The sequence below is a fragment of the Vulpes lagopus genome, chromosome 2 (assembly GCF_018345385.1).
Source record: "Vulpes lagopus strain Blue_001 chromosome 2, ASM1834538v1, whole genome shotgun sequence".
NCBI lineage: Eukaryota > Metazoa > Chordata > Mammalia > Carnivora > Canidae > Vulpes > Vulpes lagopus.
The window spans coordinates 39,348,771-39,364,443 of record NC_054825.1 but is presented as its reverse complement, the minus strand read 5'-3'; the positions used below and the strand labels follow the sequence as shown (position 1 = coordinate 39,364,443).

General features: G+C 38.6%; 1 protein-coding gene across 7 annotated transcripts in view; it reads left to right on the top strand.

Moving 5' to 3' along the window:
- The window catches only part of ZFAND4 (zinc finger AN1-type containing 4), an 80,590-nt gene that overhangs the window by 30,419 nt on the left and 34,498 nt on the right, over positions 1-15,673 (top strand). For 2 of the 7 annotated variants that reach the window (XM_041746514.1, XM_041746516.1), the window contains exon 2: positions 12,420-12,469. The exons of the other annotated variants lie outside the window; for them this stretch is intronic. In XM_041746514.1, the coding sequence (XP_041602448.1) occupies positions 12,445-12,469 (25 nt within the window). In that variant the 5' untranslated portion in view covers positions 12,420-12,444. The remainder of the gene's footprint in view (positions 1-12,419; positions 12,470-15,673) is intronic. 7 annotated transcript variants of the gene reach the window in all.

Here is a 15,673-nt window from a genome sequence, read left to right as displayed (position 1 = left end):
TCTTGGTTTTGGCTCTGGTCATGATTTCAGGAGTATGGATTGAGCCCTGCATCAGGCTCCATGCTCAGTAGGGAGTCTGCTTGAGATTTTCTCCCTTTCCTTCTTTGCCACCTCCCCCAACTCATGCTCCTTTTTCTCTCTCTAAAATAAATAAAATCTTATAAAAAAAGGAAAATACTAACTTAAATAAGTAAGTCATCATTCTACCCAAAGCCAGCTAGGTTTTTTAGCAGGTTATTATCTAAGAGTTTTATAGTTGGCATTTTACATTTAGGTCTCTGATGTATTTTGAATTAATTTTTGTGAGGAATGTAAGACATGTGTCTAGATTCATTTTTTTTTTACATGTGGATATTCAGTTGTTAACAGCACCATTTGTGGAAAAGACTGCTCCATTATATTCTCTTTGCTCTGTCAAAGATCAATTGACTATATTTATGTAGTCAGAAGGGTTCTGTATTCTTTTCTTTTGGTCTCTTTGTCTATTCTTTCATTATTACCACACTGTATTGATTACTGCTGCTTTATAGTAAGTCTTAAAGTCCAGTAGTATCAGTCCTCCAACTCTGTTCTTCCATACTAGGTTGGCTATCCTGGGCATTTTGCATTGCCATATAAACCTTACAGTTTATTGATAGCCGCCAAATAATTTGCGGAAATTGTAATTGGATTGTGTTGAATCTACAGATCAAGTTGTAAAGAATGGACAGTCTGACAATATTGAATCCTCCTATCCATGACAATAGAATCTCTCTCCATTTATTTAGTTCTTCTTTTTAGTTCTTCTTTGAAATCTTTCCTCAGAATTTTATGGTTTTCCACATATAGATCTTATACATATTTTGTTAGATACCTGTTTTTCATTAGGTGTTAATGTAGATGGTAATATATATATTTTAAGATACAGGTATTTTTATCGAATGGTAATATATTTTTAATTTCAAATTCTACTTGGTAATTGCTAGTACATAAAAAAGTAATTGACTTTAGTATATTTACCTTGTGTCCTGCAATTTTGCTTTAGATGCTTATTAGTTCCAGTAGTTTTTATTGTTGAATGGGATTTTTCTTCTTTAGCCTGGTGAAGTGGTAGACTACATTCTTTTTTTGGTTTTTTGTTTTTTTTAATTTATGATAGTCACACACACAGAGAGAGAGAGAGAGAGAGAGAGAGAGAGAGAGAGAGGCAGAGACACAGCACAGGCAGAGGGAGAAGCAGGCTCCATGCACCAGGAGCCCGATGTGGAACTCGATCCCGGGTCTCCAGGATTGCTCCCTGGGCCAAAGGCAGGCGCCAAACCGCTGCGCCACCCAGGGATCCCAACTACATTGTTTTTTAAATGATCAACAAGCCTTGCGTAATTCCTTTTATATGCTGTTGAATTTGACTGCTAATATTTTGTTGAGGATTTTTTTCTTTTTTTTTTTTAATTTTTATTTATTTATGATAGTCACAGAGAGAGAGAGGCAGAGACACAGGCAGAGGGAGAAGCAGGCTCCATGCACCGGGAGCCCGACGTGGGATTCGATCCCGGGTCACCAGGATCAAGCCCTGGGCCAAAGGCAGGCACTAAACCGCTGTGCCACCCAGGGATCCCTGTTGAGGATTTTTTTCATCTGTGTTCATGAGAGATATGGATCTGTAGTTTTCTTGTAATGTCTTTGTCTGATTTTGGTATTGGGGGTAATGTTGGCCTCATAGAATGAATTAGGAAATATTCCATCTGCTTCTGGAATCAACTGTACAGAATTGGATAATGTCTTTCTTAAATATCACTGGTAGAATTCACCAGTGAAACAATCTGACCTTAGCACTTCTTGTTTTTGAAGGTTATTAATTATTAACTCTAATAGATAAAGGTATACTCATATTGTCTATTTCTTGTATGTTTTGAGTGGATAGAATTGGTCCATCTTACCTAGATCATCAAATTTGTGGGCATGGAGTTGTTCATAGTATTCCTTTGTTATTCTCAAGCTCAGATATTTTCCTTAGCTGTGTCCAGTCTACTGATGAGCCCATCAAAGGTTTTCTTCCTTTCTCTTACAGTGTTATTGATCTCTCTAGCATTTCCTTTTCTCTCTTAGAATTTTCATCTTTCTGCTTACATTGCCAAACTGTTCTTGCATGCTCTCTCCTTTATCTGTTAGAGCTTTTAGCATAACAATCATGGTTTTAACATTTAAGTTTGATAATTCCACCTTCCTTGCTGTATGTGAGATTGGTTCTGATTTTTGCTCTGTCTCTTCAAACTGTTTTTTGCCTTTTAGCAGGCTTTGTTATTCTTCCTTGGTAGCCAGACCTGATGTACTTGGTAATAAGATGGGAGGCATGGGGAAACTCTCTCTAGTCTTTTTTTTTTTTTTTTTTAACTCTCTCTAGTCTTATTGTTAGGTCTCAGTCTTTTTATTGAACCTGTGCCTCTGCACTAGAACTTCACTTTGCCTTCTTCTTTCTCCTTCTCCCCTGCCTTAGGTGGCACAGGATGGCTAGAGTGAGCTCGAAGTTGGATATTTCCTTTCCTCCACTTGGAATGTTAGAGCAGGCTGGAGTCAGGTGTTTCCCTTACCCTCACATGCAAGGTTAGAATGTACTGAGCTTACAAATTTTCTTTCCCTCAAATCAGTTAGGGTCTGATAAGACCCCAGCAGATTAGGCTGTGGTAAAATAGTTTCTCCTGAGGGCAAAGCCTTGTTAAGAACAGAATGTTCTGGCATATTTCAAACTGGTACGTTTTCCCTCCTTTTGCTGGAAGCAGTAGGGTATTTTTATCTGATAATCACTGTAAGAACCTGATCAACTCTTGGAGGTAAAACTCACAAAATATGGGGGCTCTTCATGACTGGGTCTCTTGGAGTTTTGAACTTTCATAATTATCCACACTGAGCCTCTAGCAGTTCATCAATTATAGTTAAGGTTTTTCTTACTTACTAGTTCTGCTGGTTTGTTATAATTTTCTAATATTCACCTACCTCTCCAGTTTTGGGAGTAGTGGTTTCTTATTGACCTGTGACCTTATTTCTTTGAGACAGATTCAGTAGGAATCATTGATTTTTTAGTTTATTTACTTTTTACTTAAGATGGAAGGATGACTTCCAATCTCATTACATGGTGGACTAGAAACCACAAGTCTGACTTATTACTGTAGGATTTGCCTAATGATTTTTTTATTTATTTTTATTTTTTAAAAAAGATTTTATTTATTTATTCATGAGAGACACACACACACACAGAAATAGAGGCAGAGACACAGGCAGAAGGAGAAGCAGGCTCCATTCAGGGAGCCCGACGTGGGACTCGATCCTGGGTCTCTAGGATCATGCCCTGGGCTGCAGGTGGTGCTAAACCGCTGTGCCACCAGGGCTGCCCCCTAATGATTTTTAATTTTTTTTTATTGGAGTTCAATTTGCCAACATATAGCATATCACCCAGTGCTCATCCCATCATGTGCCCCCTCAGTGCCCATTACCCAGTCACCCCAACACCCCGCCCACCTCCCCTTCCACTACCCCTTGTTCATTTCCCAGAGTTAGGTGTCTCTCATGTTTTGCCACCCTCACTGATATTTTCACTCATTTTCTCTCCTTTCCCTTTATTCCCTTTCACTAATTTTTATATTCCCAAAATGAATGAGACCATATAATGTTTGTCCTTTTCCAATTGACTTGTTTCACTCAGCATAATACCCTCCAGGTCCATCCATGTAGAAGCAAATGGTGGGTATTTGCTAATGATGATTTTTCTGTTTCCCTTATTGCTTCAGGATTTATTGGCATTCTACTGTAAGGAAATGTTACCTATTTATCCAATTATCTAGCAATCAGCATGGACTCATGGATATTTATTTTATTCTGTAGGTTATAACCTCTTACTGTTGTTAATCTTGTTGCTGAAATTATTCCAAGTTTAACTATTGGGAGTACATCCAAATTAATCTTTATGCCCTTTTGAAATGTCCCCATCATTTTTTAGGCATATCCTTGCCTTGCCTGGCACCATGAGATATTCCAGGTTCATTTTGTATTTTCCCTCCCTCAACCCTGGCATAAGCCATTTGTCCATGGTTACTTTCATATGATTGGTATTTAGAAACCAAGATTCAAGTGCCAAGTGCTCATTACTATTGGTATGTCATTGCTTTTGGGTCATCATAACAGACAGATAGAAATATGTGTATTTATTTTATTTTATTTTTTTAATTTTATGATAGGCACACAGTGAGAGAGAGAGAGAGAGGCAGAGACACAGGCAGAGGGAGAAGCAGGCTCCATGCACCGGGAGCCTGACGTGGGATTCGATCCCGAGTCTCCAGGATCGCGCCCCGGGCCAAAGGCAGGCGCCAAACCGCTGCGCCACCCAGGGATCCCAATATGTGTATTTAGTACACATGTATACACATACTTGGGTCCAGATTTATGTGTTAAAAACTGTGAATTCATACAGATAACTCCAGTTTAACACCGTAGTGTTTATTCTGGCTGATTCTTATTCCATTTGTAATTCTTTCTGTCACAGTAAGAAACTTGGTTTATATTATTCATAATGTATCTACTTATTCTCTTAAACTTGCTGTATTTAAAGATTAGTTTAGAATCAGAACTCATATCTTAGAAACAAGCTTACTAACTTAGGGTATAAATTTGTATGCAGTTCTTTTTGTCCTTAGCCTACATAATATATGATCAAAATACTGTTTTCTAAAGTTATTGAAGTTAAGTTTTTTTCTTCCCACACCTTCACTTTTAGTAGTTATATTCATTTGTTATTCTTTGTGTTATTTTGATGTTCGTGTACAACCTGAATGATTTTAATTATTAATTCGGGAGGGGAGTGAGTTGATGTGAATCATCAACATGGTTCTAAGAGCCAGAACTATCTAAAAATTTTAGAAGTTTTGTTGCTACTTTTCATCCCCACTACCTGTTTTCTTTTGCACATTTTTCCATCCCATCGCCTCATCCACTGGATAAGCAGTCTTACTAGTTTCTGATTTATCCTGTTTTCATTTTAAAACATGTATATTTCACGTATTCTTTCTAACTTGAATGGTAACATTCTATAGACAGTCTTTTGTATTTTGCTTTTTATGCTTAATAATATATACTGGATATCATTCCAAATCAGTTTATAAAAGTGTTTCTCATTTACTTTTCCTTTTCTTTTTTTAAAAGATTTTATTTATTTGTCACACATGCACATACACACACACACACACACAGGCAGAGGCAGAGGCAGAGGGAGAAGCAGGCTCCCCTCAGAGAGCCCAATGTGGGACTTGATCCCTGAACTCCAGGATCACGCCCTGAGCCAAAAGCAGAGCTTAACTGCTGAGCCATCCAGGCATCCCATTTACTTTTCTTTATAGTATTTTTTCCTTTACAGTTTTATAGTGCTGCATTGTGTGGATATATGCTATTTTATTGAATCACTTTTCTCTGCACGACATTTAGGTTATTTCCAATGATTTGCTATTTTTAATGGCTCTACAATGGATAACCTGTGCATATGTATTTTTGTATGTTGAGGTATATCTTTAGGGTAGATTACTAAAATTGTGATTGCTGGGTCAAAAAGTAAGTGAATACGTAGTTTTGTTAGGTATTGTCAAATCCTTTCCAGAATGGTTGTACCAGTTTGTATTCCACAGTAACTTATTTTACCTGTTTACCCAAGCCTTGCCCGACAGAAAGTGTTGTCATACTTTAAAATTTTTGCCAGTTGAATGTGTTCTTTTAGTTTGTTCTTCTCTAATTAGGAATGAATTGGAACATTTAATTCATATGTTTAAGGGCTATTTTTACATCTTCCACAGTAAATTCCTTGTTCATGTCTTTTGCCTATTTTTCTACTGGGTTTTGAACCTCATCCCACAATTTTAAAAGTTCATTATATATTAGGGTTATTAGTTTTGTGTCTGTGGTATATGTCACACATATTTTCTCCTAATTTCTCAGTTGTTTTTCGACTTTTTAAAAAAGATTTATTTATTTTAGAAAGACAGAGAGGAGCATGAGTAGGAGGAGAGCATAGAGAATCTTCAAGTAGACTCCCCACTGAGTGCAGAGTCAGACACAGGGCTCAGTCTTATAACCCATGAGATGATAACCTGAACCTGAAACCAAGAATTGGATGCATAGCTAACTGACCAAGCTACCTGGTGCCTCTGACTTTTTTTATACTGGCTTCTTTCTCATGCAATTAAAAAATTTTTTGCATCTGAAAGAAAAGTTTAAGCAAATTTATCAATCTTTTACTATTTCTGCATTTTAAGTTGTAATTAGAATAGACCTTTCTTTCCATAACAGTTAAAGAGCAATTAGGCCATGTTTTCTTTTAGTATTTATATAGCTTCATTTTTAACATTTAGATGTTAAATCTGTTTGGAGTTTATTCTTTGTTCTTGTTATTTATTCTTATATATAGCATTAGGTATGAATCTAATTTTCTTTTTCCAAATGATTACACAGTTATTCCAGCACCATATATTATAAAAGTCCATTTTTGGCTCAGTAATTTGAAATACCACCTTTCTCATCTATAGTTGGGTCTGTTTCTGGGCTTTCTATGTGTCAGTATCACACTTTTAATTATAGAGATTTTATAGTATGTTTTCATGTCAGGTGGAAGTGTACTGCTCTTGGATTTTCTTTTTTAATATTTTTTTTCCCTAGCTATTGCATGTTTGTTTTGCTTTTAACTTTAGTGTTGCCTTGTCTTACTCTTTTTTAAAAGAGTTTGGTAGTTTTAGAGTGATTGCATTTAATTTAAAAATTAAGTAGAACTGACATCTTTATGGTGTTAAATTATTCTATCTAAAAACAACCTTCTTTTTGTGTTTTGTTCAAGTCTACTTTTTTTTTTCAACAAGCACTTACACAATGTTTATTATATTTCAGGCGCTGTTTGAAATCCTATACAATATTGATCTATTTCATCATTTTATGATTTTTAATCATCATGTTACAAATGAGAAAACACAGGGGGGATTTAACACTCACCCCAAATCATACAATTAGTTCCAGGGACAGGATCTGATGTGTGTCTTGGTAATAATCTCAGGGGTCATAAGACTGACTCTGGTGTTTGCCTACTCAGTGGGGAGTCAGCTTAAAGATTCTCTCTTTATGCCCCTCCTCCCACTCACACTCTCTCTCCAGCTACAGTTCAAATCTACTTTTATGTTTTCAGTAGTGCTTCAAAATTTTCTCAGTAGCAAGAGTTTCACTTTTCTTATTAAGCTTATTCTAAGTACTTCATAATCTTTAAATCTTTATTGTTATTGTAAATGGAATTTTCTTTGCCGTGTGTCCCTTAATGGTTTAGTGTTTATTTGAAGGCTGTTGATATTGTATGTTAATTGTATATACTGGTATTGAGTTATCTTTTTTGTGTGGTTTTCTCATAAATTTCTGGGTTTTTCAGATATGTTATGTCATATTATCTGCAGTAGATACTTTATTTTTTTATTATTTTTTTATTGGGGTTCAGTTTGCCGAAATATAACCTATCACCCAGTGCTCATCCCATCAAGTGCCCCTTCAGTGCCCATCACCCAGTCACCCCAACCCTCACCCACCTCCCTTTCCACCACCCCTTGTTTGTTTTCCAGACTTAGGAGTCTCTCTCTGTCACCCTCACTGGTATTTTCACTCATTTTTTCTCCTTTTCCTGTTATTACTTTTCACTCTTTTTTATTCATCCCAAATGAATGAGACCATATAATGTTTGTCCTTCTCTGATTGACTTACTTCACTCAGCATAATACCCTCCAGTTCCATCCACGGCGAAGCAAATGGTGGGTATTTGTCATTTCTAATGGCTAATATTCCACTGTATACATAGACCACAGCTTCTGTATCCATTCATCTTTCAATGGACACCGAGGCTCCTTCCATAGTTTGGCTTGTGGACATTGCTGCTATAAACATTGGGGTGCAGGTGTTCCGGCGTTTCACTGCATCTGTATCTTTGGGGTAAATCCCCAGCAGTGCAATGGTGGGTTGTAGGGCAGTTCTGTTTTTAACTCTTTGAGGAACCTCCACACAGTTTCCCATAGTGGCTGTAAGTCCACATTCCCACCAACAGTGCAAGAGGGGAGGGTTCCCCTCAACATTTGTTGTTTCCTGTGTTGTTAATTTTCACCATTCTCACTGGTGGGTTTTTTTTTTTAAGCATAATCAGTCATTTATTTAATTTTAAGTAAATTCCACACCACCTGTGGGGCTTAACCTTAGGATCCCAAATCAAGAGTCGCATATTCCACCAACCAAGCCATGATCACTCTTTTAAATTTGGTTGAAAACTACCCTTTATTTTTAAATAACATTCTCCCAGATAACCATTCTCTCCAATATCCCAGATGTCTTATTATTACTAGCATATTGAGGGAAATTGAAAAAGATCACATCATCTTTCTGTGCTCCCAGCACTACTCTGGGTATGTTTTCTGAATAAACACACAAAAGGAACAGGTGTGCCTTCTATGCCCTGTCCCCAAAATGTGCTTGCTAGAGACAGTGAGACATGGTCCTTTATCCTCAATACTGAGAGTAGAGAAATACACACTTTCACTGTAATATGGACAAGCTGTAATAGGGGATATTTATAAGCAAAGTAGTGGAAGGCATGTTGGGGGAAATCAGGGGTCGCTATGTGGAGAGAAAGGTACATTGTAGTTTTGATTTGTATTTCCCTGATGGCAAGTGATGCGGAGCATTTTCTCATGTGCTTGTTGGCCCTGTCTGTGTCTTCTTCTGTAAGGTTTCTGTTTGTGACTTTTGCCCATTTCATGATTGGATTGTGTTTCTTTGCTGTTGAGTTTAAGAAGTTCTTTATAGATCTTGGATACCAGCCCTTTATCTGATAGGCCATTTGCAAGTATCTTCTCCCACTCTGTAGGTTGTCTTTTAGTTTTGTTGACTGTTTCTTTTGCTTTGCAGAGGCTTTTTATCTCAATGAAGTCACAATAGTACATTTTTGCTTTTGTTTCTCTTGCCTTCATGGATGTATCTTACAAGAAATTGCTGTGGCCAAGTTCAAAACGGGTGTTGCCTGTGTTCTCTAGGATTTTGATCTAGATTTAGATCTTTCAAACATTTTGAGTTTATCTTTGTGTCTGGTGTAAGGTAATGGTCTCGTTTCATTCTACTGCACGTGGATGTCCAATTTTCCCAGCACCATTTATTCAAGAGACTGTTTTTTTTTTTCCAGCGGATAGTCTTTCCTGCTTTGTCAAATATTAGTTGACCATAAAGTTGAGGGTCCACTTCTGGATTCTCTATTCTGTTCCATTGATCTGTGTGTCTGTTTTTGTGCCAGTACCACACTGTCTTGATGACCACAGCTTTGTAGTACAACCTGAAATCTGACGTTGTGATGTCCCCAGCTCTGGTTTTCTTTTTTAATATTCCCCTGGCTATTTGGGGTCTTTTCTGATTCCACACAAATCTTAAGATGATTCGTTCCAACTCTCTGAAGAAAGTCCATGGTATTTTGATAGGGATTGCATTAAACACGTAAATTGCTCTGGGTAACATTGACATTTTTACAATATTAATTCTCCTGATCCATGAGCATGGAATATTTTTCCATCTCTTTGTGTCTTCCTCAATTTCTTTCAGAAGTCTTCTGTAGTTTTCAAGATATAGACCCTTTACCTCTTTGGTTAGCTTTATTCCTAGGTATCTTATGCTTTTGGGTGCAATTGTAAATGGGATTGACTCCTTAATATCTCTTTTTCAGTCTCATTGTTAGTGTATAGAAATGCCACTGGTTTCTGGGCATTGATTTTGTATCCTGCCACACTGCTGAATTGCTGTATGAGTTCTAGCAATCTTGGGGTGGAGTCTTTTGCGTTTTCTATGTACAGTGTCATGTCATCTGCAGAGAGGGATAGTTTGACTTCTTCTTTGCCAAACTGAATGCCTTTTATTTCTTTTTGTTGTCTGCTTGCTGAGGCTAGGCCTTCTAGTACTACGTTGAATAGCAGTGGTGAGAGTGGACATCCCTGTCTTGTTCCTGATCTTAAGAGAAAGGCTCCCAGTGTTTCCCCATTAAGAATGATATTTGAAAAAAAAAAAAAAAAAAAAAAGAATGATATTTGCTGTGGGCTTTTCATAGATGGCTTTGAAGATGCTGAGGAATGTTCCCTCTATCCCTACACTCTGAAGAGTTTTGATGAGGAATGGGTGCTGTATTTTGTCAAATGCTTTCTCTGTAGCTGTGGAGAGAATCATGTGGTTCTTGTTTTTTCTCTTGTTGATATGATCCACCATATTGATTGCTTTACGAGTGTTGAACCAGCCTTGCATCCTGGGGATAAATCCCACTTGGTCATGGTGAAAAATCTTCTTAATGTATTGTTGGATCCTATTGGCTAGTATCTTGTGGAGAATTTTTGCGTCTGTGTTCATCAGGAATATTGTGTCTATAATTCTCCTTTTTGGTGGGGTCTTTGTCTGGTTTTGGAATTAAGGTGATGATGGCCTCATAGAACGAGTTTGGTGGAGGTATTCCATCCCTTGCTATCTTTTGGAACAACTGTAGTAGAATAGATATTGTTTCTTCTTTAAATATTTGATAGAATTCCCCGGGGAAGCCATCTGGCCCTGGACTTTTGTGTCTTGGGAGGTTTTTGATGACTGCTTCCATTTCCTCCCTGGTTATCGGCCTGTTCAGGTTTTCTATTTCTTCCTGTTCCAGTTTTGGTAGTTTGTGGTTTTCCAAAAATGTGTCCATTTCTTCTAGGTTGCCTAAATTATTGCTATATAGCTGCTCATAATAAGTTTTTAAAATCGTTTGTATTTCCTTGGTGTTGGTCGTGATCTCTCCTTTCTCATTCATGATTTTATTAATTTGAGTCTTTTCTCTCTTCCTTTTAATAAGGCTGGCTAATGGTTTATCTATCTTATGAATTCTTTCAAAGAACCAACTCCTGGTTTTCTTGGTCTGTTCCACAGTTCTTCTGGTCTCGATTTCATGGAGTTCTGCTCGAATCTTTATTAACTCTCTTCTTCTGCTGGGTGAAGGTTTCATTTGCTGTTGCTTCTCCAGCTCCTTTAGGTGCAAGGTTAGCTTTTGTATTGGAGTTCTTTCCAGTTTTTTGAGGGATGCTAGTATTGTGATGTATTTCCCCCTCAGGACTGCTTTTGTTGTATCCCAAAGATTTTGAATGGTTGTATCTTCATTCTCATTAGTTTCCATGAGTCTTTTTAATTCTTCTCTAATTTCCTGGTTGACACTTTCATCTTTTAGAAGGATGGTCTTTAACCTCCACATTTTTGAAATCCTTCCAAACTTCTTCTTGTGATTTAGTTCTAGTTTCAAAGCATTATGGTCTGAAAATATGCAGGGCACGATCCCAATCTTTTGGTATCGGTTAAGACCTGATTTGTGACCCAGTATGTGGTCTATTCTGGAGAAAGTTCCATGTGCACTTGAGAAGAATGTGTATTCAGTTGCATTTGGATGTAAATTTCTGTAAATATTTGTGAAATCAATCTGGTCCAGTGTATCATTTAAAGCTCTTGTTTCTTTGGAGATGTTGTGCCTAGAAGATCTGTCATTTACAGAAAGCGTCATGTTGAGGTCTCCCAGTATTAGCGTATTATTATCTAAGTATGTCTTAAGTTTGGTTATTAATTGATTGATAGACTTGGCAGCTCCCACATTCGGGGCATAAATATTCATGACCGTTAGGTCCTCTTGTTGGATAGATCCTTTAAGTATGATGTAGTGTCCCTCCTTCATCTCTTGCTACAGTCTTTGGGATAAACTTTAACTTATCTGATATGAGGATGGCTACCCCTGCTTTCTTTTGAGAACCATTTGAATGGTACATGGTTCTCCAACCTTTCATTTTCAGGCTGTAGGTGTCCTTAGGTCTAAAATGAATCTCTGTAGACAGCAAATAGATGGGTCTTGCTTTCTATACAGTTTGAAACCCGGTGTCTTTTGATGGGATCATTAAGCCCACTCATGTTCAGAATTCTTATCTTATTGAAAGATAAGAATTTAGTGTCATCATTGATACCTATTCAGTCCCTGTTTTTGTGGATTGTTTCCTTGGACCTCCTCTTTCTTTTACGGAGTCCCCCTTAATATTTCTTGCAGAGCTGGTTTGGTGGTCATATATTCTTTCAGTTTCTGCCTATCTTGGAAGCTCTTCTGAATGAGAGTCATTCTGGATAGAGTATTCTTGGCTGCATGTTCTTCTCATTTAGGACCTTGAATATATCTTGCCAGCCCTTTCTGGTTTGCCAGGTCTCTTTGGAGAGGTCTGCTGTTAACCTAATACTTCTCCCCATAAAGGTTAGGGATCTCTTGTCTCTTGCTGCTTTAAGAATCTTCGCTTTATCTTTGCAATTTGCAAGTTTCACTGTTAAATGTCAGGGTGTTGAATGGTTTTTATTGATTTTAGGGAGGAACCTCTCTCCTGGATCTGAATGCCTGTTTCCTTTCCCAAGTTAGGTAAGTTCTCAGCTATTATTTGTTCAAATACACTTTCTGGTCCCCTGTCCCTTTTGGCGCCCTCTAGAACCCCAATTAAAAGTAGAATTTTCCTTCTTAGGCTGGCATTTATTTCCCTTAATCTTTCCTCATGATCTTTTAATTGTTTTTCTCCTTTTCCTTAGCTTCCTTCCTTTTCATCAACTTGTCTTCTGTGTCACTCACTCATTATTCTACCGCATTAACTCTCATTGTTAGGACCTCCAGTTTGGATTGCATCTCATTTAATTGATTTTTAATTTTGGCCTGATTGGATCTAAATTCTGTAGTCATGAAGTCTCTTGAATCCTTTATGCTTTTTCCAGAGTCACCAGGAGCTTTATAATTCTGCTTCTGAATTGACTTTCTGACATTTAATTGTAATCCAAATTCTGTAACTCTGTGGGAGAGAGTACTATTTCTGATTCTTTCTTTTGTGGTGAGTTTTTTTTTCCTAGTCATTTTGCTCAGTGCAGAGTGGCTAAAAACAAGTTGTAATGGAAAAGGAAGGAAAAAAAAGAGAAAAAAAAAGAAAAGGAAAAAAACCACAAAGAATAACAACAAAACAATAATAAAAAATCAAGGAGGAGTATACTCTGTTCTATAAACTGTGAGTCCCTCGACTTACCCTGACACTTTCCAGCACTGCTTTGTCAAGAACTTACTCTTCCCCTGTCCTTCCAGCTGCTCTTCTGGGGGAGCAGTCTGCTGTGCTGATTCTCAGGTGTGTGCACCTGGGGGAGCTGCTCAGCCCCCTGCCAGGTGCACAGCTCATTTGGAGCTATTTATCTTGTGAGGCCCTTGCTCCCTTGTGCTTCGCCCAGTCCCAGGCACAAGGTGACAGCAGGAGGAATGACAACAGTGGCAGGGGCCAGCTCTCCAACCCTAGAGTCAGCTCCCACAGTAACCACCACAGTCTTCCAGTCTGCACTGGCCTGGACGCTCTGGGGGCAGGGGGCGCTGATCTGCACAGCTCAGGCCGCCCAGCGGCAGGAGCATTCTTTCTGTCCTGTGCCATCCCCGCCTTTGCCTGTACCAAGGGGAGTGCAGAATCCTGGGCTGTGTTCCCAGCCACCCTAGGCTCAGGGGCCTGCGCTGCTGGAATTGCATTCCCCGGGCGGCGCAGCCCCCTCCCCGCGGAGCCACCACCTGAGCTGCTCTGGAGGCCCCGCCGAGCAGGTGCTCTAGCCCTTTCAGGAGCTTAGCCCGCGGTGTGTGGCACACTCCCCCCCCAACCCCCCGCCCCGCCCCCCGCGCACTTGTTAGTGACCCTGGGAACCTGGGATCTCCACTGCCCCTCCTGGGATCCTGCCTGAGCTCCCTGTGAGCGCCTTTCCGTCCAGTAAGATTGGTAAACTCCTTCTTCTCTGGGACTGGGCCTTCCTGTCCTGGAGGCACTAGCCTCAGGGCCTTAGCCTGGCTCCTTGCGGGGTCCCGTCCCCCTTGGATGCTTTTTTATTTATTTATTTTTGTCTTCCTACCTTGATAGAAGTGCGAACTCTTCTCACTGTAGCATTCCAGCTGTTCTCTCTTTAAATCTCAGGCCAAATTTGTAGGTTTTCAGGATGATTTGAAAGTTATCTAGGTAAGTTGGTGGGGACACGTGACTTGGGGACCCTACTCCTATGCCATCTTGCCTCGCTCTCTAGTTATTCGCTTATAATAATAAACAGTAGCATACATACCACTGTTATTATTTTTTTAAGATTTTATTTATTTACTTGAAAGAGAGACAAACAGAGGGATGAGCAGGAGGAGAGGGACGAGTAGATTCCATCCTGAGCTTAGAGCTGGATGCAGGACTTGATCTCATGATGCTGAGATCGTGACCTGATCCAAAATAAAAAGTTGAACACTTAACCAACAGAGCCACCCAGGCAGCCCACCACTATTATTATTCTAGGCAGCTTTAGTATCCTAAGAAAAGTAATTTGAGAGGGCTAAGTATATGAGATATTCAAGAAAGATTTTCATCAATATCAGTATTCATTAAATGTTCTATAGTGTGGATAATACTCTCAGGCGAGTATAGTCCAAATATTCTTTGGGCATTTTTTTTAAAGATTTTATTTATTCATGAGATACACACACACACACACACACACACACACAGAGGCAGAGACATAGGCAGAGGGAGAAGCAGGCTCCATGCAGGGAGCCTGACGTGGGACTCGATCCGGGATCTCCAGGATCAGGCCCTGGGCTGAAGGTGGCGCTAAACCACTGAGCCACCTGGGCTGCTTCTTTGGGCATTCTAATGTACACTTTGGAAAAAACAAACAAATGCACAAAAAAGATTAATTATATTAGTCTGTAGAATCTTCCTTAATGTTTCTTTAATATCACAGGAATGCAAATAACTGTATTGTAGAGTATAATCTTCAGCGTTGAAAATAACGCACAACATACTTTTGTTCTGCGCCAAATATTGAATTATTCTGTGATTAGTGTTTAGGGTCTACAAAAGAATGTGTTAATATACGATCACATATAAATACTAAGGTGGAAAGAATTTTCTAGTACATTAATGTTTATATTCAAAATGATATTTTCTACCGTTTTTCAAGATTTCTGACTTTTCCATTCAAAAGAGTTATGAAAGATGCCATGTTAATCACTAGATAATACTACTCTAGGAAGACATTTTAGGAATAACCACCTCCCCACAAAAACAGTAAAACAAGTGAAATGTTCTATATATTTGAACTTAGATATAATTGGACATACTTGTTTTGAGTGTACAATATAATGATTCAATATTTGTATTTATTGCGAAGTAGTTACTGTAATGGGTCTTTTTAACATCCATCACCATACAGAGTTATAAACTTGTTTTCTTGTGATGAAGAAATTTTCTTCTACTCTCTTAGCAACTTTCAGGTATACAATATTATTATTATTATTTTAATAATAAATTTATTTTTTATTGGTGTTCAAGTTGCCTACATACAGAATAACACCCAGTGTGCATCCTGTCAAGTGCCCCCCTCAGTGCCCGCTTCCCAGTCACCCCCACCCCCGCCCTCCTCCCCTTCCACCACCCCTAGTTCATTTCCCAGAGTTAGGAGTCTTCCATGTTCTGTCTCCCCTTTCTGATATTTCCTCCCCCTTTCTTCTCTCTTCCCCTCTATTCCCTTTCACTATTATTTATATTCCTCAAATGAATGAGACCATATAATGTTTGTC